The sequence below is a fragment of the Varanus komodoensis genome, unplaced genomic scaffold (genome assembly GCF_004798865.1).
Source record: "Varanus komodoensis strain SLA01 unplaced genomic scaffold, ASM479886v1 scaffold7_3, whole genome shotgun sequence".
In the NCBI taxonomy this organism is placed as follows: domain Eukaryota; kingdom Metazoa; phylum Chordata; class Lepidosauria; order Squamata; family Varanidae; genus Varanus; species Varanus komodoensis.
This window is the reverse complement of record NW_025336480.1, coordinates 14,166,832-14,193,551: the sequence shown is the minus strand read 5'-3', so window position 1 is coordinate 14,193,551 and position 26,720 is coordinate 14,166,832. Positions and strand designations below refer to the sequence as shown.

The following is a 26,720-nucleotide window of genomic DNA, read 5'->3' as shown; positions in this document are numbered from 1 at the left end:
TGAATCTGTAGATGATTTAGGAGGATCACAAAGACACAACCTCTCACTTTTACATCTATAAAATGGGAACAAAGGGAGTGAATGTATAAATCACTGTGAAATCAATGCTGCAAGAGCTACATATGCCAAATGTGCTATATAAATATTTGCAGAAGTGACTACTTGAGTTATTATTTGTAACAGAATTCACTTTCATTCTTTGCTGAACATTTTAAAAACCATCTACAGTGGAATTGCTAAACCATTTAGTGCCAACTACTCTGAAGGAAAGGGCTTAAGTGTTCTAAATTTGGGGTCCATTTGCACTACAGGTGAGCACACTCCAGGGCCCAATCCCCCCCCCGCCGCCAACTCCTGGTGCAGAATGCAGTCTGTGGAATGCCCAAAACTTCCTGAAATCTTACTCATCAGTGACACTATGTGGAAAACCATTCTCTAATGCTATGGAAATTAAATGTATCTCGTTTACAAGTTAAATTCAAACCTTTGAGGCTACATAGTGACTAATAAGATCAACAGCATATTGTAAAAAGTTTAAAACTGTACTTGAGTATGTATTACCTATGGTGATCAGGAAGAAAGCACTAGTGACTTTTGTTTGAATGTAGTGGTACAGAACAGTGGTAAAATATTTTGTATCTTGAATACTACTGTGCCAAGCTTTTGTTTAGCCTTACCCACTGAGTACTGGTGCCTAGAAGAATCTTGCTCTAAGGTTTCTAGTGTCTGGAGGCCACACACCCTTTGAGTGGGAACTGGGAGGAAGGCTTGGGGGTGCCAAGGTCATGGGTGCCTTGCTTTGGGGATCCACCCAGTGCTGCTCACAGTGTCTGGAGCTTGCCCGCATCCCATCCTCAACCTGTCTATTTGTAAATGGATATTGCAGAGACACTGTAAATTCTCCCGTCCGTGCACAGGCTGTCTGAAACTTCCTAGTGCTTAATGAAGCGCACAACAATATCAATTGGCATTTCTGGAAATACACTTCTATTTTGCTTTAGCATAATCTTATAAAAAGAAGCCTATGTAATCTTTCCTTACACTTCTCCCCAACCACTTGAAAGGCATTTAAATCCCTGGATGTTTTGAATTCTCCATCTCTATACTAAGTAGCTGCTTTGATCCAACTGTCCTTTCTTAAATGTCTTTGGAAGAATATGACAAATGGCTAAGCTGCAGGGTAGCCACATGACTGCTCCTAATCCTCCCACTGATTGATGCCAAAACTCAAGCCAGACACAGTTTAAATGGGACAAGGATTAAATGGGAAGAGGAATAAACCAATGAAGACAAACCTGGAATATCAGCGTTTGGCTCAATATGTGTGTGTGTGTTTATTTTTTGCAAATTTTTTTTGCATCAAGACAAAATTGATGCAAAGAGGAGATGCAAATGTTTAACCTACTCTTTGAGAGTCGACGGATACTGGCGGAATCGAAGTGGAATAACTGTGATGTTTTTTGCTGCTGCTGCTAAAGTCTTCACTGGCTGAAGAACCAATGGCCAGAGATAAGCTGGTAGTTTTCCTCTGGGTCCTAAGTGGGGAATAAACCCAAACAGGCAATAAGCGTGACTCATTTGGAGAGACAGGCATCTCATTAGGCAATTATGTACAATGGAGCAATCTCGGCACTTACTGTGACATTCCTCTGGTCTAGCCAGTTTGCTGGTGCTCACGGGGAAGGGCTTGGTCAAGATTTCTTTATAAACCTACAGGAAATATAAAAATGAATTATCTTCTTTCTGGAAGAAAACAAATAAGTGTAGCAGATGAAGTGAACACTGAAGTGGCAGGTGGACAGCATGTCATGGAAGGGACCGTGTTGAGCCCAGCTTAGCACTATTTGGGCACAGGTAGATGTGGAAAAGCAACATGCCTCTTCTGCATAGTAGTGAGTGCTGTATGTGAACATTTGTAATGTCTTTCATTCTAGCACTGACAATACTGGAAAATTCTGGCTCAGAAGTATATCTAGATGTGACCACAGCTAGCAGCTCCTGACTTGAAGAGGGCTCCAGTGTCTAATATTTCAGAAACTGGCGTACCAAGTGCTGGGATGGTCACTACCAGCAGTAAGTGCACTGTGTGTGTCTTTACCGATAATGTGATCAGCACTTTCTGCAATTAAGTTCTCCCTGACCTTACCGTTCCCCTCCTGTTCCCCCCTGACCGCAACCAAGAGATTCTGTGTAAACCTATAATTCTCCACTGTATTCCATGCATCTGATGGAGTTGGCTCCAGTCCACAGATGCCTGTGCCAGAATCAATTTAGTTGTTATGATGCTACAATATGTTGTGCTTTTGCTGCAGTAGAGAAACATAACTGCCTGGTGGAAATTTTTCGTGCTTGTGTTGTGTTGTGTTGTCTCACCACAGTCTTTAAACGATGCCTGATGGAACTTATTGTCCTGCTGCTCTTAAAAAAGTGTTGGTGGATTCTCTGTGTCAAGGGAGGGAGCATCTTTCAGCAAGTGTCAATTTCAGTTTCAGAGAAGTTGTGGAGGATGTGGATGGATGGGCAAATGACAAGCAAAATTCCCAAAATTACCAGCATGTTTTAGCTTAAAGCTCTTTATGAACAGTAACTCAGTCTTGGTGGGGGGGGGGGCTTTTGGGTTTTTTTAGAATGGGGGTGCACAAAAGACAGGAAACCACCAGGTGATCAGTGGTTGGAAAAAAGGAGAGGGATGTGGGGATCATCAGAAGACTGGATTGGGACCCTCCAACTAAGTCTTGTCACTCCTGTAAATGTCACAACCTTAAATTCAGTTCTGTGCCTCGCTCAGGCCTATTCAGCTTGTGTAAACGGTGTAAGGCTCTTGCATGTGATGTGGTGTTGCTGAGAAATAACACTGCTCATTGAGGGCGGTGATGTAACTTTTAACCATTCAGTTAGCTTCACGTTATAGCTATTACTTTCCAGATACAGGATGCCAGCATTCATCATCTAGTATTGACACACAAAACATGTCAACTAGATGCAAACAAAAGGAGAGGGACTTGGAAGAGAAAAGGTGAAGAAGCTTTGTATAACCTGTGAGAAAGCTTTTCTAGATGAGGCTGTCAATCTTTTATCTACTTTTGATTTTGTTTGAGCATTGAGATCCCAGCTCTCTGCCAAGTGCTTTTCCACTAAATAACCTCCAGGTGGAGCTGTGGCATAGCAGAATAGAACAAATACAGAAGTTTCCTTTCACTTTCATTAATAATACTCCATTTCCCCTGCTCTTAAGCAAACAAACAAACAAAAAACCTCCAGCAAATCTGGAGGATCATGTAATCACCTAAAGAATGCAGAAACAATCATAAGTGTGCAATAAATGCCTTGTGTAGAAAAGCTGTAAGACTGAAAGTGTGCTCACAGATTGCATCAGTTGTAAGACTATGCAAGTGGACACAGAAAATCAGTGTACACAATACTGATCCGTAAACTGCATTGGTGTGTACATACAGCAGTTTCTGGATGAGTACTCAGTCTCCTTTGAGGAGCTTCCTTTCAGCTAGAAGAATATGATAGATGGCTGTCACAGCATTGAAGCTTCTTGGTTGCCAAACAATAGAAATAGAGAATTTGGGGATATTGAGTAAATGCATTGCTTTGAAAAAATGCTCATAAAAGTACTGCTCATCTTCTATGCATGAGTATACTAGTGTGTCAAGTGGGGTTTGCATAGACCTGTGCATTCTGGAAAGTTATTTGTTCATGCTAAGGTGTTATAAGTATTGCAAATGAGGAAGACTGAATCAGAAAAGTAACCATGATCAGAAACATAGAAACAGAGCGAGTCAGAAGGGGTCTCCCTGGCCATCTAGTCTGACCTCCGGCACCAGCCGGCTTTGCTCACGACATGCCCACCATCAGGTGAAGATAGGTATAGATCACTTGCCATCAGGAGCCATGATAAGGCAGGATGCTGCATAATTGTATAGAGCTCTGAACCATGTTCAATCAAACTTACTTCTGATTCAGACCTTCCCCATCAGGACAGGGAGGTTACAGTTGAAGGATGTAGTGAACTGTAGCTCACTTTCCCATCTGGCTGCCACGTGAGGTGTTCCTTAACACCAGATTATCACAACCATCTGAACATGCATTCAAGACGCATGAATGAATATTTGCTATAATGAATGAAGACCTCTTTCAGACAAAGCAAAAATAATGAAAACATAACCTATAATTAATAATGCTGGTAGATATATAATCAACTAAATCTGGCAAGAGAGAAAAGATGAATTGCTATTTTTTAAGGCAGGCCAGAGCATAAGGCATGCCAGGATTACCTGGCCTCTGTGCTGATACCATGGGGGTAAATGTACTTAAAGGATGAAGATGTTTTGGACGTACTTGTATGCATGTTTAGACAAAAACCTACTATTCCAGCCATTGTTGAACATATAACGAGCCATTGTTGAACATTTTTCTAAGAGTGTAATCCTTTGCATATGTAATCATAATATTTATGGATCACCTTTCAAAACTGACCCATGGGCGCCTTTTCCTTATTTTATTTATTTATTTATTTATTTGGGATATTTCTAACCCATCCAATCACCGAGCATCTCTGGATGACTTACAATATCTTATGATATTTTGGTTCATTTCTTTTGAACTATCCAAACCTCTTACTGTTTCAGCTGCTTCTGACATTATACTGTTTGGTAGTATCTAGCTAAAATAGTCACTACAAAATCTTACTGACAGAATCCTAAGTATGCTTACTCTTAAGTAACTCCCACTGAATCCAATGGAATTGACTTCCTGGTAAGTATCCTTAGGACTGAGATCTGGAAAAAAGTGTAAGCCCCTTTAGTACTAAGATTTAATAGGAGGAAAGGAAGGTAGCTACTCCAGTAGCAAAGAAAAGGACAAAGGATCTTACAAGTGATAATAGTCATAGAAGTTACAAAAATGCTGACACTAAAATGAAAGTATGGATCTTAGTTATGAAATCAGGCTAGCTTAGTTTGGAAATCAGGATAGCTGAGTTGCTGAGAAATTGTTTTAGACTCATTTCTAGGGAGTAAAATTTGAGGTCTGCATACTCAAAGCTCATCAGGTCATCTCTCTAAATTTATGCTACTTTTCTTAGAGAGCAAGCCATAGAGGTACCCTCAGATAATCTGAATTGGGTTTATGAATCTCAGTGAAGCAATATCTTCTAAGAGAAGTGTTTTAGTAATTAAAAAGAAGGTAAGCGATGCTGCATTGGCACCTGGGGATAAGGTCCAGTTGCATCTAAAGTATGAATTTAGGAGAGCCTCACTAAATGCCAGCTTGGATGTCAAAAAGAAGACACTGACTCTGTGAACATTTTGGCACTTTTGTAAAATAAACAATTTCTTAAAGAACAAATTCTTTCATTTATTTTTCTTGATTTATTTATTTTTCTTGTTTCAGATTTTACTTTTACCTTCCTAGTGCCTTTTCTGTTCATTGTGGCAGGATTATAACAGGGCCATTTTCTGTTTTCAGTTGATTTGGTAGTTTTGCAGTAAAATTGCTGCAAAGCTGGTTCTCCCACAAGAGAAGGATACTTTTCTTAGATCCTCTCTCTTGGTCTGTGAAAATAGCAAGTTCTCCAGTGCTGAAGAAAAGGTTGTGTGGAGTCTAGGCAAAACTGATTAATCAATTTTATTTTATTTCTGCTCTGCCTTTCTGCCAAATGAAATGTTGTTCAAAATGGCTAATGGAAAGAGCAAGATCAAAATAAACCAATCATAAAAAACAATATTACAAAATCGTATCATATCAAGGGATGCAAGCATTGCAAATAAATGCCAAAATAAACATTGTAAGTTATGGATTATAAGGATAAAATGGCTGCTTTGAAGCATGCTAGGTACTGTATGAACAGGCTTTGGTCTAGAGTTCTGGAAGGAAAGCATGTCATCAATTTTCATTCTACTTGATCCCATTATACCCTACAAAAAGCCCCCCCCCCCCCCCGCCCAGCACAGCTCATGGCTGGCACCGCAGCTTCCCACAGAAATGATGTAAGTTAGCTAAACTGCCAAATTAGTGTCTCTTATTGTGCTAAAGAAGTAGGACCCAGATGAAAGTGAGTATGCTTGGAAGAGATCAAATAGCTGTAATGAATTCCTCTGAGCATGTACAGAAAGGCATTTCCATTCCCACTGGAAAATCTCAGCCTACTCCATACATTTGGAAAAGGTTTACAAGGTTTCTCTGTGTGTGGCTTCAAGCCAGTTGTCAATGGCTAATTTTAGCAATTAATTTCTTATTAACAAATAAGGCAACGGAAGTTTAATCAGCTTGCCACCAGTTGACTCAAGACCTCATGTAAATGCACCCTTATCCATACAGTTGTACCAAGCATATTTCATACAAACTCGGAGAAACAAAACAGGTGCTTCTTTCCATACAACTGCCCAGCAAGAGCCTAATTTGCCTTGGCAAAAACGTCTGTATTGTACTGACTGTGTCCTTGAAAGAAGAAATACCACAGACTATACCTAAGGGAGTCATTTTAGCAACCTCAGTGTTCCACGTAAATGGCAACCTTTACTCGGTGTAATTCTAGATCTCAGTGAAGATGACGGAATTAGATTCTGCCAGATGAAGATCGAGGGACCTTTGCAACCAAACACCAGGAATATTATAAGGTACATACTGATCATGCTGTTGATACGAACAATAATGACGACTACCTGAATGGCTCAGATGTTTGCACAATTATGCTATCTCTGCTACAAGGACAAATGTAGTCGAGTGAGGGTTAGGAAAATATGATGAAGGCTCTGTGGAACACTTTGCCAGAGATCTGGAAAGTAGACAGTTTATTAAACCTGTTTTAGAAACAAACATTTTTTCTGGTGGGGTGTGGGGTGGGGAAAGGAGTATCTGAAACCTCCGGGTAAAGAGGTAAGACAGGCTTCCTTCTAATGCATGGACGTGTCTGGCACTGTTGCATAAATACGGTCCATCCGTAAAGTCTTCCACTAATATCAAGGGCAAAAAAATCAGCAAACCTCTTTCAAACACAGTAGTAGTAGTATTGCGGATTTCATCATGAAGACTGTCTGTGTGCTGAGCATTTATATGAAGGTACAAGCTTTAAAAATCTGATTTGGGCTCTTAAATTTGGCTTTATGAGGTTCTTTTTGGAGTCTTATTCCTGGATTCAAATGATTATGAGAAGGGGATACTTTTGGGGAAGTAGTATGATAGAAGAAAGTCTGGGATTGTTAGATGCCTTAAGGCTAATGTACCTAATCTTTGATTTACCTGAAAGAGATCAGGTTGTTTATTTGCTTACAGAAGGAGAATCTGGCAGGAAAAATAGATAGCTTTATTTGAGAGAATGTGGGTGTTACTTGGTAAGACTAGTGGCTCCTGTAGTATTTTGCAAACTGTGGAATCTATAGATATATAGATATAGATATAGATATAGATATAGATATAGATATAGATATAGATATAGAAAGAGGTGGGCTCTTCAGTATGCACAAGACCCATTTTCAAGAAAACCTTGCACAATTTATCAAATCAAATTCATGAAAAAATGAGTGCAAAAGTGAAAAAGATAAATGGAGATGATTAATTTGAAAGCAGAATTAAATGGGAACGTTGTTACTGACTTTTATGAACTTCTATGAATATGAACTGACCCCTCTACTCGCTTGTTTCTTTCACTTTTGATTTTTTTTTAAAATCCCAAATGCAAGGCAATTGCATCCAATGCACTGCCATTAAAAATGAGCTGCAGCATCCTCTACCATCATTTGTGGCCAATTTGGTATATGCGCTGGCTTGGGAAAAGCACACATTTGACGTTTTCTACACAGTGTGTGGCAAACAGCCTTATCAGAGCAGGTGTCTAACAATGCAAGACACATTCTAGGAATGAAGTGGTCATGTCATTTCATCTCTCTCTTTCTCTCTCTAGGTGCTTTTTGGTCGTGGTCCATATCAGAATCCTCCCAGATGGAGGGCTCCCAGCACTAGCAATGGGAGGGCATTGTGAAGCGATTCTCTTTAACAGATTGTCTGCGGTAAGAGAAAAGGCGGCAGGCGCAGTGGTGGGAAAGTGGGGAGGTGCAGTGAGTGGAAGATGGCGCTGAACCCCTGCTGAAATTTGGTAGATGCGGCACAGCAGTGGCACTGCAGACGGCTCATTCGGAAGCACTCGCCAGTTCGAAAGGGAGGATGCTAAGAGCATGTTCAGCCTTTCCGGTAGAGCTCAATACTGATAACATATCAGCTCTAAAAAATCACCTGGTGGCTAAGGGGGTTTCATGGGGAAATCAGTTCTATAAAATGAAGATTTCAGTTCAAAAAAGGAATTTGGTTATCTGATCGTTTTACTTAGGATAAGAGTTTAAAGAGCAAGAAAGAAAAGCACCTGCACAGAGGAGAAGCCAGCTAAAGCGATGGCTTGCTTGCTTGTTTACTTATTTATTTAAACCATTTATAACCTGTCTATACCAACAGATCTCAAGATGGCTTACAACAGAACAGCACAATTAAAATACAATCTGAAAACATATAATAAAACCCTACCATTAAATTCCATTCAGTCTTAAAATACCAGGTAAAAAATGGACTTTGGCTTGGCGCTGAAATAAATAAAGTCTAGGCACCAGGCACGCCCCTATGGGGAGCAGATTCCAGAGTTGGGGTGCTGCCACAGAAAAGGCCCTTCTCTGAGTAGCTACTCTTCTGATCTTCAAAGTGGGTCCCCAGGGAAGGACCTCAGTGGAAGAATGTAAGACTTGGGCAGGTGTGTAGGGAAGGACTGTTTGGACAAGACCAGTTGCACATCATGCTGGTGCAAACCCTTGTGCCGCAGAAAGAATCAGCAGAGCTTTGTGAACACTGTTTGAGTTAGGTCCTGATTGGATAGCGCCCATGGACTCTACCTATTTCCTCAAATGTGTGTTAAATGCTAGTCTGGGAGAGTCTTGTGTATGTAGCACAGAGATGCATTAAATGGTTGAAGAATTCAGTGCATAAGGTCTCTAGTTTCAGCTTTTCCAATAGACATTTGAACCATCTTTTTTTAAAACAGAAAACAGCACCAGCTGAAAATTATTAAACACATTTCTTTAAAAAAAAAAAGCGATTGCCCTGTTTGTGGAGAAATCACTTTTTGCTTCCAGCACAGGCACTAACTAAAAACCTGCCTCCCATTTATTCTTAATCAATTAAGAATAAGAGAATCCTCATTATATTTGACAGTCAGGAACTGGCAATTCTGAATCTGCAGGGTAGGAGAACTGCAAACATAGCCTTCTAACAGTCCCTGTATGATGCACATTCTGTTCGGAAATGCTGCTTCGCTGAAGGTTTGTTCCTATTGAGACTGTATGGACAAATGTTGCAGGAAGTCTGGTGATAATAGGAAGTTGCTATACACAGAAGTGGAGGGTTTTCTTAGTACAGAAATAATAGTGTCTTTATTTTGGGAAGGTTGAGGTTTCCCATAATCTGGGCTGTTCTTAATAAAGAATATAAGTACTTTCCCCCAAAAGTTTTTCTTCAGGAGCGTCCTAGTGGCAACACACTCAGCTTTTTGCAGATCTATGAAAGTCATTCAACAGCAGAGGGGAAACCCCGAATGGAAATGATGGATGTGGTTTGGAATTGATTTTTCTTTGGGCATCTTTATCATGGCTTTCTTACAGTTTTTTAACTGGTAGCCTGTGTCTGTCAACTGCAAATCCTCAGCATGGTGTACAGCAGTTCTGTCCACCCTGTTAGCACTTTTGAAGCACTTTGTTTACTATTTATTTATTATACTTATATCCGGCCTTCTTTTCTTTCAAGGACCTCAAGGCAGTATACATAACTCTCCTCCTCCTCCTCTCAATCTTATTCACACAACTGGCTGGTGACGTAGTTTGGGCTGAGAGTGTGGCTGGCCCAAAGTCACCCAGATACTTCCGTGGCCAAGTAGGGACTAAAAACCAGAACTCCTGGCTCCCAGTCCCACACTCAGCACACTAGCTGTCTGTACGTGCTTTGCATCCTCATAATTCTTGTTCTGGATTTTAATTGGAAACTTAAGATTCTTAAGTGATAAACTGGGAGCTGCGTGGCTCTACCAACTCACAACTAGCCAACTGGGCTGTCCATATGTTTTTAAGAATAAGATAAAGAAGAAACTCTCTCTTTGATATTTGAGAGGAGAAAAATGGGAAGGATTGAGATGAGAAAGAGAGGACAGGGAGTCCTAATGAAGACCAGCACCCAGACATAAGGTAAGTCTCTGGATGACTTTATGGAGCCACATATGTTTGCAGCGCATTTCTTGCAAACTGCAAAACAGCCCAGGCCTCATTGATTAGCAAAATAGGAACAAGAGCAGAAAGCTCTTCCTTTAGTTTTTCTACTGTATCAGCTTCTGGTTTTGTTCCAGCACTGAGACCTGAGCTTTACACAAAATGTTCATCCTTCCCCGCTTTCCTGCTACTTGACCTCTATGCAGCGCTGTGCCACTGCAGAATCCTGCAAATACATTGGGCAAAAGCACGCCCTCTTCCCCATTGTAATTTAATGTCTCATTTTCCTCTTCTAAACCTGGGAAAGTACTCCGGAGACACTTTTGAAAAGGAAATCAAACTGGAGGAACACAACTTCATCTAAAGATCCTGTGAACAACCACAAGTAAGGAAATGTGAGCGCACAATAAATACGTGATGTAGGAAAGCCCCTTTTTGCCAGCTATGCTCTTGTATCAGAAATTAGATGGACGAGGGTCTTGGCCCAGAGGCACCTGCCTGTAAAACTTCCCTTTCCAGAAATTCATGCTAGTGCAAGACTAATACAATATGGGATCTATGGGCTGAGTCTGAGGCATGACACTAATCTCCCCCACCCATCTTTTATCTCAAGGGCAAATGAAGATGTTTCTTTTTTTTAGCCAGTAGCTGCTCAGTGTCCTCCCCCTGTATAGCTTTGCCCAGGTAAGGAGAGGCAGGGCATTCCCCAGGGATGTAAGGAGAGGCCCTGCAGCACATTCCCTTGCAGGTGGAGGGGATTCACTCACATTGGTAGCAAGAGGGAGGAGAGGGCACTGATGCGTGTTTGCCCACATCAGGTTAGAAGAGTCAACATCCAGTCAATGCATCTCGCCAGGACAAACAGAGCCAGGCCAAATTCAGGGGGAGAGAACATGGATGACGGAAAAACTAATTCAGGTTTTTTATGTTGTACCAACGGGGCCATAACGGGGTTTTATTTAGTGGGTGCATCTGTTAAGCTAAAAGGAAGACAGCCCCCTCTGTGTGCGCAAATTATTTTCTAAAGCTTCAGGCAAGCGATTCCCAGCCCCTAGGCAGCATCCAGAGGATCACAGGATGCTTCAGATTCCAAGGTCAGAAGAGAGGGCCGACATCGCCTGGAATCTGTGCTTGGGCCGCTCTTCCCCTCCTTGCAGCCAACACAGGAAGAACTGCTCTCTGTTTCCCGCTTCTCGTACAAGTGACTTCTGAGAAGGAGTAAAGAGGGTAGAAAGGGGAGGAGAAGAGGGGGCATGTATTCTGGAGGGTTTCCCCCCCCCCCCCCCCCCCCCAGATCTGAAGTGCTGCAGCTAGATGGCCAAAAGGCAGGGTGCCCATAATCCTCTGAGTCTGGAGGCTTCCTGGGATCCAGTTAGCTGATACCCTTAATTGTGCTGCCTGGATCTTGTTTGTTTTCATTGCTGATTACTACCGGAAGCATAGGCATTTTCCAGTGCTATGTTCTTAAAATGATGTAGAAATCGTGCACGCACACACACACAAAATCTGTGCTCAACATAGCATCGGAAACAGGTTTCCCTTGGTCTGCTACAATCCTGAAAATGTTCTCTGCCTGTAGGTGTCTAGGAAGCAGTTTCACAGGATTAAGGAATTGTTCTAATTACTTTGAAACCACAAAGGACCTCCCTGCCCCTTTTGAAGAAGTTTGGGGAAACCCTCACCTTAAGCAGCAGATCTCCAAACAGAGAGGCATTGCTGGAGGGGGGACTCCCCCATCTGAACCAGCCCGTCATTGGCGGTCAATGTGTCACTTCAGGGGACATGGCAAACACTGCGTGCACTGATTGTGAGCATGATTCAGTGTGCCTGCTATTCTGGGACAAGGTGCCCCTTCGCTGTCCTACACACAGCCCTGCAACATTTGATACAAACATCACAGCACTTCTGCAACGCTTTGGGCCCAATGAGGACTAACGTCAATTGCATGGATGAGCTCATGGTGTTTAAAATTTTCATTAGTTGCAGCGGGGGTTGCGATTGTTTCGAAGCCCATTTTCAGCCTTTCTTTCTCTCATGGGGCTTCTTTGTTTGGTCAACTCTTGTTGTTATTCTTGTTTGTTATTCTTCTGTCTAGGATTCAGTCACCCTGCTATCATGGTTCAGCGCTGGTGGACTGCACCCAAAGACTCCGCCTTCCAGACAAACCCTGCCTTATTTGAAGCCTTTCACTGATGGCTTTCGGGCAGTGCTCTCTCAGGCCAGCAGCAGGCCAATTCCTGGTGCTTCCCAAGAAGTACAGCCCATCCAGGCCAAATCCTGTACCTCTTTCATACTGATACATATGCTGAAGTGGGGAATTCAACACTCCTTTCATGGTCCTGAGGGTGCCCTCCTCCAGGCCCTATTTGCATCAGGGGGAGGCCTCCATTGACCCAAATCCTGAAGGACAAGCTCCTTCTCCAAGTACTGATCCTTATGAAGTCCAAACAGGACCATTCATACACACAGAGGAAGCCACAGGGAGCGTAGGGAATTGCAAAGTTTGCAGAAACACTCTCAATGAAGAACAACAAACAACCTTCCCAAATCACCATACCTTAAGGGGGAACCCAAAATTACAGTTTGATGAAGACTGAGCGTACCCAGTCAGGAGGCTGGAAACCATGGAGGTGAGGTGGAATGGGGTATTCTAGGAAAGGGTATGCCTGATGGAGCAGATAGACACAATTGTAATTTTAATGCTGCTGAGACCACTTGCATGGTTTTGTTTCTGTTCTACAAGTGTGCGGGACAGTTTGTTCCCAGTACAGATGGGTAATACTGCCAGATAACAATTTTACCAGTTTGATGTAAAAGAGATGCAACAGTATTACCCTAAAAAGGGTGTGTTGCTGTTGCATGGGGAAACTGAATTATTCATTGAGGAAGTTCACACTTTACACTCCTTGCCATATCCACAATGTCTGCAGTCTGGGAGAGCTGCTAACATTCTCCGTTGAGGGCACTAAGTGAGAACGATGGACCAACGCTCTCTCTAAGGCAGTTCTGATTTTCGCATGAACCTTCCCTATATCTGGGGATTATATTGATTCCCAAATTGCCATCAATTGAATTATCTTGGATTAGGAGCCATCCGGTACTCCATCTTGCAAATTTCTGCCCTGCACCACGCTATCTCCAAGTTGGAAAGTCTTACATGCCATATTGGTAGGGCCTGTTTGGAAGCACTGGCTATATGCATCAAACTTCAGGCCTTGCAAATATTTCAGCCACATTTTTTAACCATTAGCTTAGTTCACTGAGAACATGGACTTCCAGGAATTAAGATTCAAGCCATATATGGCTTTCTAATGCTGCAGCAGCTTGAACCTAATCCAGAAGAAATGAGGAGGCCAATATCACTTCTTTTGGAAGACGTTTAGTAATACGGTTGCAACAACAAACACTGGCTAAACTAGAGCGAGCTGCATCTGCTGTAGCTTCCAAGAAGTCTTCAAGGGTGGCACTGTACCCAGCACATTGCAGTAATACTATCTGCCTTTTCACAGGGCTGGGGAAAGTGCTGAACCTGAAAGAAATTCTCGTTATCATTCCACCAAGTGCAAAGGGACTTATGGCCACTGAAACATACAGCAAATCTTTTTCAGCAACCAGAATCTTGTGCGGATACTCTACAAGAGATCATGTCTTAAGGCTATAATCCAGGGCCCCTTGCAGATGCAGACCCTCTGCAAGAGCACGGGAAACGATCCTCCGTCTCGGCTCAGTGGAAGTTGTCTTCACGAGTTATGTCCAGCCACTGCCCTGTGGCAGAATTTGCCGCTATAAACGTACTCTCAGGAAAGATGGTTTATCAGATTTCTCCTTAAATTGGAAGAAATGTTTTTCCTCAACCACTCTAATCCACTTGTTCAGCTGTCCCCAACTGTGCTTCAGTTGGGATGCTTTCCAAGTTACTAATCACACATCAACTGAAATCCCCTAAATGGAGACATAACCAGCCCTGTCTGACCCATGCGCTTATAAACAGAGCTGGCCTCCGAAGTTACAGTAAGATGGATAGACAACATTTTCAGTACATGCAATGAGATATATGTGACATACGCACACTGAGAAATAAAGACACTGGACTTTCCCATGCAGTGCCATTTGGGAATAACAAGATGAAAAACATTTTTTAAAAGTTGATAGAACATGGCATGCTACACCTCCATGTGGGGTTTGTGAAATTTGAAGAACACGGCTCAGAGGCATAGCATGACAGCCAGATGGGTCTTTGGGGGGGGGCTGAAAAGACTGTCCTCTCTCAAGCGGGGTGCTCTGCTGTATGTGTGCACTCTGGGCAAGCGTGGGGCTGGAGAAGAAGGCCGCCTGAAACCCTGTGCCAGGCTTCCCTGTGTGCCCAGCCATGAAGTGTGCCCAGAATAAAGCCCCTTATTAGCAAAAGCTTTGAATTAAGAATCTCAGATTGCAAATAGAAAAGTCTGCCCATTGAATTGGGAGCAAACTAGATCTATAACTTGGCCCTTCATTTCGTCCCTTGAAAAGGTACAGATAGTTCATGTCATTGTAAAAGAATAATGACACATGCATATCTCCTTGAATCAGCTGCTTTCCTCCATTTTTTCCTTCACAGGAAACCCTGAGTCTAGTTTTAAAGTCAAAAGTATTTTGCTAGGGATGCCACACACTGAGGTATATAAAAATGGTGGCTGTCTTTCATAAAGGCAAATTGTAGCCCTTTTGCTTGGTCTTTTACCAGGCCCTATCTCTCTGGGAGGTATTTTTCTTTAGCAGAGAACAGTGGTGCCTCAAAATATGCCAGAAATGCATCAAAGCTAATTAGGTGTTTTGATAGCAGAGGGGGCGGGATGTGGATTTTTGGGATGAGCCACATACTGCAGCACTGGTCCGTGCGCCCGCCAGAGGGTCCGTCCATTAGTGCTGGGAAGCCCAGGCCATGGGGCCTGCCCTGTCTGTGGGACGTATAGCAGAATCCACCCTTGGAAACCTGATGCCGTTAATTTCTAATTTTAACTATGTGTTTAGCATTTAATATAGAAGCAGCTGATGGTGTATAAATCTACTAGCCTGTCAAGCAGCTCAAGCGCAATGTGAAAGCAGATGTCTCTCTTTCGACACGAATGCAAGCTTGAAAGCAGTGCTCTGGCTGTTTAGACGAGCTGCCATTGCGCCTGATCAAGCAAACGAGAGCAACACAACCTCCTCGTTATACATGAATGGTGAACAACACCCTCCCACTATCAAGCCCCAGAAAGGGCTGAAATCATAATCACAAAGATGTGATTGTTTTATATATATATTTAGCCCAATGATTAAATTACATGCTGTTTACATACCTGTTCGTGTTTTTAATAAGCAGTAAAACAGAGCCTGGTCATATATCTTTCGGGAAAAACTTTACAGTGCAAACTTGAGTGTCCCTGGTGAGACTCATCTGTCTCCTTGAAAAATGTTGCATGCAAATCGCACCTCAAAAGTGTTTAAAAGGTGGCCTTCCGTGAGCTGAGGCTAAGCTGTTGGGAGACCCTTCTGCTACTCAGTGTCACTGTAATCACTTAGGGATAAACCAAGGAAGTGATCTCACGGTATGCTCAAGTTTCTGCCTTTTTGTCAGCTGACTCAAGATGACTTGGTAGGGCCTGCACTGTCATTGCCTGAAAGTGATGGTTGAGCAATTTCATACACAAGGAAGAGTGACACGGTCTGTAAACAGAACGTGTGACATCAGCATAATCATGCATAAGACCAGCAGCTAGGCGCACGGCAAGCCAAACTCTATTTGAAGAGAAGCAGCACATAAGGAAGAAACACATTCACACCGTTCTTCATTGATTTGCCTACAAGTGCAGATGCAGGAAGTAAATGGGACATCCAAATCGTAATTTCATGAATTTATTCCAAAGCCCTCTTGACTAAAATGTAATTATGGTTTTGGATCTGTATTCTTACGTTAAGGAATTTTGAGTACTGAAGGTTTCATAACACTGCTACCAGCAATAGCACAGTGTGTCTTAATAGGAAAGCATATCCAGTTCTGTGGCAAGAAGGTCCCACGGGCCCTATATGCAAATATATGGCAGCAAAAGCTATGTGTAAGAGTTGACAGGTGTATAATGCAAAAGTCAGAGACAGTGCAGAGGTTAAGTTTTATTGTGTTTGTGAGGTTTTATACCTGTTAAATTTGTTTAGGATTAGAACTTAAATTAAAATAATTTTCCCAGATTTCTATCTTGGGACTAAAAGCAAAATTAGAGTGTCTAAAAACACTGGAGTTAAAATGATCTATCTAGCCATTAGAGCTAACACATCTATGGAAAATATTCCTGTTTGAACTCTCTCTGAGGAGAAATGTTTTCATAAATGTGGGGTATGCCATGGAGGATATAACTTCTGTTCCCTTTAAAATGGCTTCGGCACACCAATAGCTAATGTTGCCATCCTATTGATAACATTGATTGATAATATTGGTAAAAATCATGGAAGATGGGTAAGGAGCAATCCAGCCCCTGGATGTAGTCGCTTTGGGTTCTCCAGGCCTACCTAGAATAGGCTCCAGGATAAACTGAGTGCACACAATGCAGTCTCTTGTTGAAGCTAAGAAGGTCTAGAGTGATCTGTTCCTAGTTGGGAGATGACCTGAGAACTCCAGGTATGCTGTTTCGAGTTTCATGATGGCAGGTATGTGGGATATAAACATACTAATAAACTAATAATTTTTTGCCAACTCATATTGCTGATCACTGTGTCAGTTTTTAAAATCTTTGTGATAGGAATGTCTTATCAGATGCTGACCAAGCCCAAGAGCCTGAACAGATCTGGACTCCTTGGGATGGTTTCAAGGAGTGTGAAGTTGGCTGTTTGCTTTACCGAAGCTTGGCTGGAGGTTTCATTACCATTTCATGCTTGTGACACAGATATTCCACTTCCTCTTTTTCTTCCAGGTACAGACTACACAACCCATACTCAAGGGTTGAGTATGAGCTGAGTGTGGGGTGTCATTGGAACAAGGCTTGTGGCTGACAAGGGTATTATCATGGTGTCTGAACTAGGGTTGAGATGCACCCTTTTGGAATCTGTCCCTCCAGAATCCAGAGACTTCCTTTGGTGCTTGGACCAGTCCTGCAAACCAAGCTGAGCCAAGAAGGAGACTGCAAATGCTCACAGGCCCTTCACCAGCCACCATTTCCAGCAGCCAACTCCTTTCCCTGCTTGCTGACAGTGCGCACACAAAAAGGGCAGCAGTGGGTGTGGAAAAATGGCACTGCTTGTGCAGCGCATGGGGCTTGATTCCTGGCGAGCGCCCTGTGAGCCCTGGGTGACCTTGTCAGGGACTCGGACTGTGGGCTGCTGTAAAGTGGACTGGAGTCCAGGAAGCAGAAACCAGGGAACTGGCAGATCTTCCACACAAGATGGATTCCTTGCACATCCCTAGTCTGAACCCAACAGTACTAAGACATAATGGCTTGTTCACCATGAACAACCCATGGATTGCTGGGTGATGAACTGTAGGTTGTTCACTATGATGGCGTTAGTGTGGCTGGGTTTAGACAACATAATCCATATTTCAGCAACAACTCATGCTCAACCTATGTTCAAGGCCTAAGTGTGAGTTACTGTGTTGTCTGAACCCAGTCAGTGTCTTCTGGTTTCATTATTTCTCCAAAGTGCTGATAAATGGAGGAAAGGTAAAGAAGCGGGAGGGAGGGAGTGCAGATAAGCGACTGGCAGCACTGCCTTCAAATCCTAGGGCATATTTTACTAGGGGCTCCAATCACTGTGCTTATGGGGAAGGGCAAGACTGGAACTGCGAAGTGGCTATTCTTCCAATATCGCTCAGCATCACAATGAAAAAACCCTTTAAAATGTTCAATTGCTTTAATGCCCTGCAATTCTCCTTCTGAAACTCTGCAGGTTTCTTGCTAAAAGACATCTTTGCCATATATAACATTTTGATACAAATTGCCCAAAAAGCCAGAGAAAAAGGAAGAATATCACTTACACCACCACCGCTTCCAAACTCTTCTTTCACATGAACTGCTGTATGTATTCTTCTGAAACTCTGCAACACCTCCATCATTTTCAAAACAGAGGATCACAAGGAACATGGGAAGATAAGCTTGTCTCCTATAAGCTTGTCTCCTTTGGGATACCCTCAAGATTTCAAGGGTATTCTTCCATGAAAATCCCTATACCTATTCACTCAAACCTTGGTAGGCTGAATTCCCTGGGAATGGGCAAGTACCATTGCAAATTTTATCCAATTCTCCCAAGAAGTAATAAAATTATTGGCAGTTCCTTTTTTAAAAAAGCAATGCATTAAAGCATGGAGAGCACACCACTGCATCTATTTTTCAGACATTTGGTGGGGATAATCCTCCAAATGGTGACCAATTTATAAATGCATTGATTTAAAATTAACAAAATATACAGATGTACATGTTATATACAGAGATTTGTGAAATCTTTTGGTATAAAACAGAAGCGTCATTTTATTTATTTTTTTTATTTATTTTTAAAAATTGTAGGCCATCCATTACTGTCGTCTCTGGATGGCTTTCAACGTTTCAATCTTCAGTAAAATAAGATAAGTCAACTATTCCACACTGAGCATTCTTTAAAATAAATAAGTCTTACACAATTAAAATTACTATATGTTAAAATATTGGCCAAGTAAAAAGGTCTTGACCTGGCGCCGAAAAACATATAATGATGGCACCAGGCGGACCTCTCTAGAGAGGTCTCTTCTAAGGGGCTACTATATCTAAGAATATGATCAGATTTTGACAAGGAGGAAAACTTTATAGCTGCTTGTCATTTCCCATGATAGTCTACAAAAACCTTTTGGCTGAAAACGCTTTTCAGTATCCAGGCAAAAAGTGGGCAGCCTCCCAACTGGTTGGAGTAGAACTGAGCCATTTTCTGAAGCAGCAGACGGGGATCCAAGTTGAGTCTGGCGGTCATTGTATGCCTCTACTTTGCACAGCCTGATGTGGAGCTTTGTCTTCATCCCAAAGTCAACCACTGGCATAACATCATGGCTTTTAAAGCACAGTAAATGTATGGATTGTTCTCAGAAGTACTCGTAAGGTGTAGAAATTGGCCTCTGCATTACAAAACAAGGGAAGCACTTTCTACCTCTTTTCCCTAATGGCTTAACCAGACTGTAGGCCATTGCTGGAGGGTTGTGTCGCCCTCTTAAAACATCCATATGGCTGCAGTGCTGTGTTGTAGAGATTATCTCCAGGAGGAGATAATCACTGCAGCAGGAGCCCAGAGCTAATGCTGATGGCCTGGCGAGTCCCCCAAACCACTTGCCCGAAGTGGGAGTGTCCCTTCCCTTCCTTGACTTATTGCCCCATCCAGAAAATCTGACAAGTGGTCCTGCTGCCAAAGGCTACTGCTGGCCTATGTTGGGAGAAGATCACAGGATCTGGGCCATGCCCTCAGTAGAAATAATCAATGAGAGTACTCTCGGTTCGGTAGCTTTGCTGCTTGATTTCTTTTCGACTTGTTTGCACTGGTCCTTGTACCACTGGAATAAATTGATCTCTCCCAGTACAGGTTGTACCAAGGAACCCTTACCTACATTCTCTTCTCCTAAGAGGTGGCGGGGGCATCATCATCATCATCATCGCTATGTCACCCAACAGCTGAAGCTCTCTGGATGGTTCACAACAATTGATAAAAAATACAAAATTTGCCATAAAATAAAAATGGTGTATGGTTTTCAATATACACACTTTAAAACATATTTTTTAATGATTTAAGCAGCAAAACAGTTTTTCCAGTATATATAGACCAGGGTGGTCCAACTTTTTCTACCTTGAAAGCTGCATGAGGACTTTGACATGGAACCTAGGGCCACACAATGAATTACATTTCCATATCGTATTAAAGTGTTAGCACTATATTTATTTAATTTAATATGCACAATTAATATATTTAATTAACCATTAAACAAGGGAGAAAACTAATATGAGGTCTTAGAGTTGGCTTTTTCCCTGTGTGTTTGAAAAAGCAAAACCATCTGTGTGCTGGAAAACAGGGAGGAAGACACAAAGGAGAAGTTGACATAACGAGATCTCACTTCCTTTGTGAGTTCAGGACTCTGCAGAGATCACAGGCAGCTCCTTCTCCACCCACAGCCCAAGCACAACAACTGCTTCTCTGGGGTGGTCTGTCCCTTTCTTCCCCGTTTGTCCCACCCAGAAACCCTCCCATGTGACCCCTTCCAGCCCCTCCTTCCTCTTGGAATTGGCTGAGCCTCTTGTACTTGAGCCAACGAACCCCCCCCCCCCACAGCATGGGCCACCTACTCTTGCTGATGAATGCAAAGACACTCAGCTCCTCAGCGCCTTTGCACTCGTCAGCTGAGCAGTGCAAGGCATGCTGGGGCGAGCTCGCCTGAGGCCACCGGCCCAACCCACTATCTTCCCGGTCCTGGATCGCCACAGTCGTGCCCGTGCCATCACTGGGATCTGGACCGGGGCGGAACAGTGGGAGCTTTGAGTGGCAAGAGGGCTGCAGAACGAGGCCTCGGGGGCCACATGTTGGACAACCCTGATCTAGAATGACATAAATCCCCACCCTCCTCCCCATTGGCCCTTATCAAATCCTTCTTAAAAAAGGAGAGTTTTAACCTGGTGCTGAAAAGATATTAGAGTTGGCACCCTCTTCATAATCGGACAGGGGGCCACCACGGAGAAGCCCCTCCCCCTCATTGCCACCATTGAGGTGATGCTCGCAGGAGGGCCTCCAATGTTGATCGTAGTTGCAGTAGATTCAGGTCTGTCAGAAATTGAGATCCCACAATTAGAACCAGACCTGGGGTTAGAAGCAGCCTGCTGAATCAGGCTTGGCATAAGACAGCTATCGGAAGTGGGCCAGGAGTGGCTTGAATCTTCTGGCTCTGGCTGTACTATATGTTAACAATGTGGAATCAAAGCACGTTTCTGCTGATAAACGCTAAGGATTGGATTGCCCCCTTTTCCAAAACAAGAAACGCTTCACTGGAGAGTTAAATCTCCCTTTCCTTACCACATAAAAGGTAGCTAGGATAATGCGTGCCTGGAAATAAAGATTGGCAACATTGATGCATTTTATTCCATGCAAATGTAAAAGCCTAATCACATCTATGGGTTTTATTTGGAGCACTGAAAATCTTAAGAAAATGCTGTATTGGCTGAAATCAGCAGAAATCACAACTCACCTATCAAAGCTGGAAGTCTCATTTAAACAGAAAGCTATTTCCTGAAGCTCCAGATTCTCGTCTGTCTCAGTGGTCTAGTGAGAAGGGCTTCTAAATTTCTAATGTATGCATCCCTGTTCATGAGTTATGGTATGGCAGGAATGTCAGCTGTATGGGGTTAAATTAAAGCAATTTGTTCTGTTCACTCTGCTGGGTGAAATTCCTGCAACTGGAAATATAAGCAGTTGCCAAAAGTTTATCTATTTGTAATGATTCACAGTAGCTGTTCTTTCACAGAGCCAAAAATGTGCATGTTAATTTAGGTTAAGCACTGAAAGTGATACCCAAGAGCTTCCCAGCTGCAAAAGAAATGGGTAAGCGGAAAGTAGATTAATCCAATTCATCCCCCCTTAAAGAGGGGAGCTGGGCCCTGCTGTGTGCAGACATTCTCTTTGGAAGGTAAGGCAACTCAGAATGGTCTTCTCATCATGGAAGAATGTAGCAGGAATGTTTCATGACTGCTGGGAAAAGATGGCCCTTTCTACATCCTGCAGCGCAAGTGTTGCACAGGGACCTGCGGTTTGGTTGCTACAGTCTTATGTGAGCTCCAGATCACATCCTCTCAGCTCAGGAATCTCCCCCACCCCCACCATGTGTGTGTGTTTCCCCCCACATTCTCCAAAAAGCCACCTTGCTATTTTGTTACATGGAATTATTCAATAGAACTTTATTATAAGCAAGTATTGGCCTGTACCTATGACATTGCAAGCAGCATGAAACCTTTGCCATCCCAGGCCCAATGCAACAGATGTTTTTAATGGCTTTTGTAAAATCTTCAGTGTCTAACTAGTCCCCACTAAATTGAAACTGTGAGTGAGTAATGAACTAAAAGTGATTTAGCCCTTGAAATCCCCTAGCAATGATGGCAAACAGCATCAGAGATGCCAGCATCCCAACTGAGATGTTGTGCTATTAGTAATTGATGATGATGATGATGATGATGATGATGATGATTATAACATTTCTATGCCGCCCCTAGCCGAAACCTCGGGGTGGCTTACAACACGATAAAATACAATGAAATACAATAGCACATAATAAATTACCATTAAATACAAAATACAAAAAATACATTGATTTACAAATATAAGATTAAAATTATCAGTATAAATTAAGTAAATAAAAATATAGGAGGAGAAAGAGAAGGAAGAAGAAGTTGCCCTGGCCAGATCATATGTTTTAACAATTAAAATGATGTTTAAATAAAAAGGTCTTTACCTGGCGCCGAAAAACCAGTAACGACGGTGCTAGGCGGACCTCTTTGGGGAGTGAATTCCATAGGTTGGGTGCCACCGCAGAGAAAGCCCTCCTCCGAGTACTTACTCTCTTAATTTCTTTCATGGAGGGTTCCCGGAGAAGGGACTCTCCCGCAGATCTCAAAGGGCGGTCGGGCATATACGGACGTAAGCGCTCGTTCAGGTAGCCAGGACCCAAGCCGTTTAGGGCTTTATAGGTCATAATCAACACCTTGAATTGGGCCCGGGCTTCAATGGGAAGCCAGTGAAGCTGACGGAGGACTGGAGTCATGTGAGCATAACGCCCCATCCCCGTCAGCAACCTGGCAGCTCTATTTTGCACCAATTGAAGTGTTTGGACTGTCTTCAGGGGAAGCCCCACGTAAAGCGCATTACAGAAGTCTAGGCGGGAAGTCACCAGCGCGTGTGTCACCGTCGCCAGGCAGTCGTACTCCAGGTAGGGGCGCAGCTGATTAATCAGCCGAAGCTGAAGGAAGGCGTTCCTCGCCACCGCTGTCACCTGAGCTTCCAAAGAAAGCTCCGGGTCGAGGAGTACTCCTAAGCTGCGGACCTTATCCCTAAGAGGGAGTGTTGCACCATTCAGGACCAGGTCAAATCCACCCTCTCCGAAACCCGATCCGCCAACCAACAGGACCTCCGTCTTGTCTGGGTTGAGTTTCAGTTTATTTGCCCTCATCCATTCCCTTACCTCGGCCAAGCACCGGTTCAGCACAGCCACTGCCTCACCTGGATTAGTGGAAAACGAGAGGTAAAGCTGGGTATCATCAGCATATTGATGATTCCGCAGCCCACACCTCCTGATGACCTCTCCCAGCGGTTTCATATAGATGTTAAATAGCAGAGGGGATAGAATGGAGCCCTGTGGTACTCCATGGCATAGCTGCCATGACTTAGAGACATGGTCCCCCAGCACTACCTTCTGGAATCAACCGTTGAGATAGGAGCAGAACCACTGCAGAGCAGTGCCTCCAACCCCCAATCCCGCAAGTCTATCCAGAAGGATACCATGGTCGATGGTATCGAAAGCCGCCGAGAGGTCCAGAAGAACCAACAGGGATGTACTCCCCCTGTCCTTCTCCCTGCACAGGTCATCGTACAGGGCGCCCAAGGCAGATTCAGTACTGTACCCGGGTCTGAAGCCGGACTGAAAAGGATCCAGATAATCAGTTTCATCCAAGAGTGCTTGGAGTTGTCCCGCCACCACTCGCTCCAACACCTTGCCCAGAAACGGGATGTTGGCCACAGGTCTATAGTTAGTGGCCATCTCTGGATCCAGTGACGCTTTCTTCAGGACCAGTCATATTACCGCCTCCTTTAAAGGGGCAGGCACTCGACCCTCCCTCAGAGAAGCGTTAACCACTTCCAAGATCCAGGTCCCAATCCCGTGCTTGGAGTTATTTATTAACCAAGACGGGCAAGGATCCAATAGGCAAGTGGTGGGACGTACTCGTCCAAGCACCTTGTCCACATCATCGGGCCGCAATAATCGAAATTCCTCCAATAATTTTGGACCAGACGGTAGCATTGGTGACTCCTCAGAGACCTCCGATTCATTAGTGGAGTCCAGCTCGTGACGAATCTGAGCGATTTTCTCCCTGAAATGCCTGGCAAAGTCGTCACAGCGGGCCTTTGAGGGTGGCATCGGATCTTCCTTAGGACCCGGGCGAACCAGGCCTTGCACCACTCGAAAAAGCTCCGCCGGACGGCATTGTGAGGAGGCAATGGAAGCGGAAAAAAAACTTGTTTGGTCAAAGAAAAACTTGCTCTTAGTTACTTTTCTCTACTTAGAATTGTTGCATGTTCAGTGATACCATAACAACATAATGCTGAACAACATTTACTGTGCATCCTATTATATTAGGGCTAAACGCACCGGTTGATGGCTGGTGGTTTACCAATTAATAGCTTGATCAGGGAATAGAGAGAAAGCTTTCATTAATCAGAGCTGGTCACCTGCATTTCATCATTTGCATTACAGTCAGGAGCAGTCTATTTGCTTTCACTGGGTGAATGATGACCCAACAAATACAAGCCCATTTGTTGTTGTGCAAAGAACCCCTGATGTGCCTGACAGTGGATCAAGCTCACACTTATTTATTAATTAGATTTTTATCCAACCCCATTAGCTATAAGGCTCCCTGGGTGGGTTACACTAGGGATTTTGTCCCCTTTCCTCTCTCCTTCCTGCTCAATCTTCCTATGGGTAACCTCAGGGAACCGTAGGAGAACGGTCTTACCTGTCCATTCCCCACTGCAATGATTTTAGCCTCATCATGGCTTTTGCCCCCTCCTTCCCCCCTTTATTTGGAGATGGCAAAAGTATTTTGACAGTTGGCTCTCACAATCCCTGTGTTGATGACTACTGATAGTGGAGTGATTGGCCCTAATTCTCCCAAGCTATAGCATTCCAAGGTGGATACTTCAGACTCACATCTGAACTGGAAGAAGAGATGGAGTTGTAATGCTTCCCTGAACTTCTGAGGCCAATGAGCTGTGGGATAAGCTAAGTGGCTAGTGAGAACCAGACTGTCTCTGGTCTGGGAGAAGACTGTGGAATGGGTTGGGGGTGGTGCCAGAGGGGAAGAGATGTCACTTAATCAGCCCGCTGGTTTGATGCCAGATCAAACAAGTGGGCCAATTAAGTAATGTCCAATGTTCTCTGGCCCATGAGTAGCATGAACTTCACTGAGGGTGGAGCCAACTCTGTTTGGTGAGGAAGGAAAGAGGGGAATTTAATCTGGAATCAACTTTCTCAAATGAGCAGAACTAACTATACAATCAGTGGGACCATTAACTTGATGGATATTTTTTGCTAATGACCTTTATATTTGCTGATGACCTTTACATCTGCTTAGAGAGGTCTCTGGCTAATAATGATGAATATAAGTTTAATGATAAACAAACAAATTGCTTTTGTTTTGTATTACAAAGCCAGTTCTTGGCTGGGCAGCTGTACGTAATAAAATACTGTTGTTAGAAGCTGCTTGCTTAACCTGCCAAAGAAAGGTGCAGGAAAGAGAGAGACTAGTTCTTGACAGGCAGCCTCTTCAAAGCACCCAAGTGTTTTTTCATTGATGATAGTCAAATTATAATTAGTAACATAAGAAGGGTCCTGCTGCATCAGACCAAAGACCTATCTAGCACAGTGTCCTGTTTCTTATAGTGGCCAATCACATGCCTTTGCAAAGCCCACGAGCAATGCCAAGAAAACGGCTCCTTCGTACACTTGCTATTACAGATGCTGCCGCCATGGGCATGGCCACAGAACAACCCAACCCGCTCAGCTTTTAGGAGAGCGAGACGCACCAGGGCAAGAGGGGAGTGACATTCTGGCCCAGCTGGGTGATCAGATAATGGAATGAAAGAAATGCAAACTGGGACCATCAGTGATGCTGATGGTGTAATAATAAATCTTAACAAGATATTGCAGAGTGTCTCCAGCCTCTAACAGGAATAGTTCTGAGGCTCCAGCCAGCTTGGAGCAGGAGCCCTGCAGTGCTGTTACACCATGTTTCCTTTTGTACGTGGCCCTCCAGCATATATTCATGGGAATGGAATATACACTCCCCCCCACACATGTATGCTGTGTGAATAGACATGTTATCCTTCTAAGTGGAATTTTACATGGAGTATAGAAAAAGCATTACCGGAGTCTCAAGCACAGAACAACTTGGAAGCCCCCAGAATTCTCCATCCTTAGTTCTGCCCAGCAGTATTGTTCTGCAGAACATCACTGCCAAAACTTCTTCACTGTCAGAGCAATACGACAGTGGAACCAGCTGCCTAGAGAGGCGGTGGGCTCTCCCACACTAGAGACATTCAGAAAGAAACTGGGCAGCCAGCTGAGTGGGACGGTGTAACCTGGTGTCCAGCAAGAGCAGGGGGGTTGGACTCGATGGCCTTCATGGCCCCTTCCAACTCTTCTATTCTATGAAAATGAATTGATGGATTAAGTAAAGAAAAGGAGAGTAGTCCCTACTACCTGCA

The 26,720-nt window shown here is 43.5% G+C and overlaps 1 protein-coding gene and 1 long non-coding RNA gene across 3 annotated transcripts in view; one reads left to right on the top strand and one right to left on the bottom strand.

Annotated features, from left to right (window-relative positions):
• Nucleotides 1–15,794, bottom strand: part of MYOT (myotilin) — a 48,645-nt gene extending 32,851 nt beyond the window's left edge. For both annotated transcript variants that reach the window (XM_044454380.1, XM_044454381.1), the window contains exons 1-3: nucleotides 15,566–15,794; nucleotides 1,638–1,710; nucleotides 1,406–1,535 (exon numbers count right to left, since the gene is read on the bottom strand). In XM_044454380.1, coding sequence (XP_044310315.1) covers nucleotides 1,406–1,535; nucleotides 1,638–1,645 — 138 coding nt within the window. In that variant the 5' untranslated portion in view covers nucleotides 1,646–1,710; nucleotides 15,566–15,794. The remainder of the gene's footprint in view (nucleotides 1–1,405; nucleotides 1,536–1,637; nucleotides 1,711–15,565) is intronic.
• LOC123035791 lies at nucleotides 6,402–14,426 on the top strand. The gene is made up of 3 exons (XR_006417030.1): nucleotides 6,402–6,626; nucleotides 7,910–10,629; nucleotides 12,340–14,426. It is a non-coding gene; the product is annotated as an uncharacterized LOC123035791 (long non-coding RNA).
• Nucleotides 15,795–26,720: the final 10,926 nt, after the last annotated feature.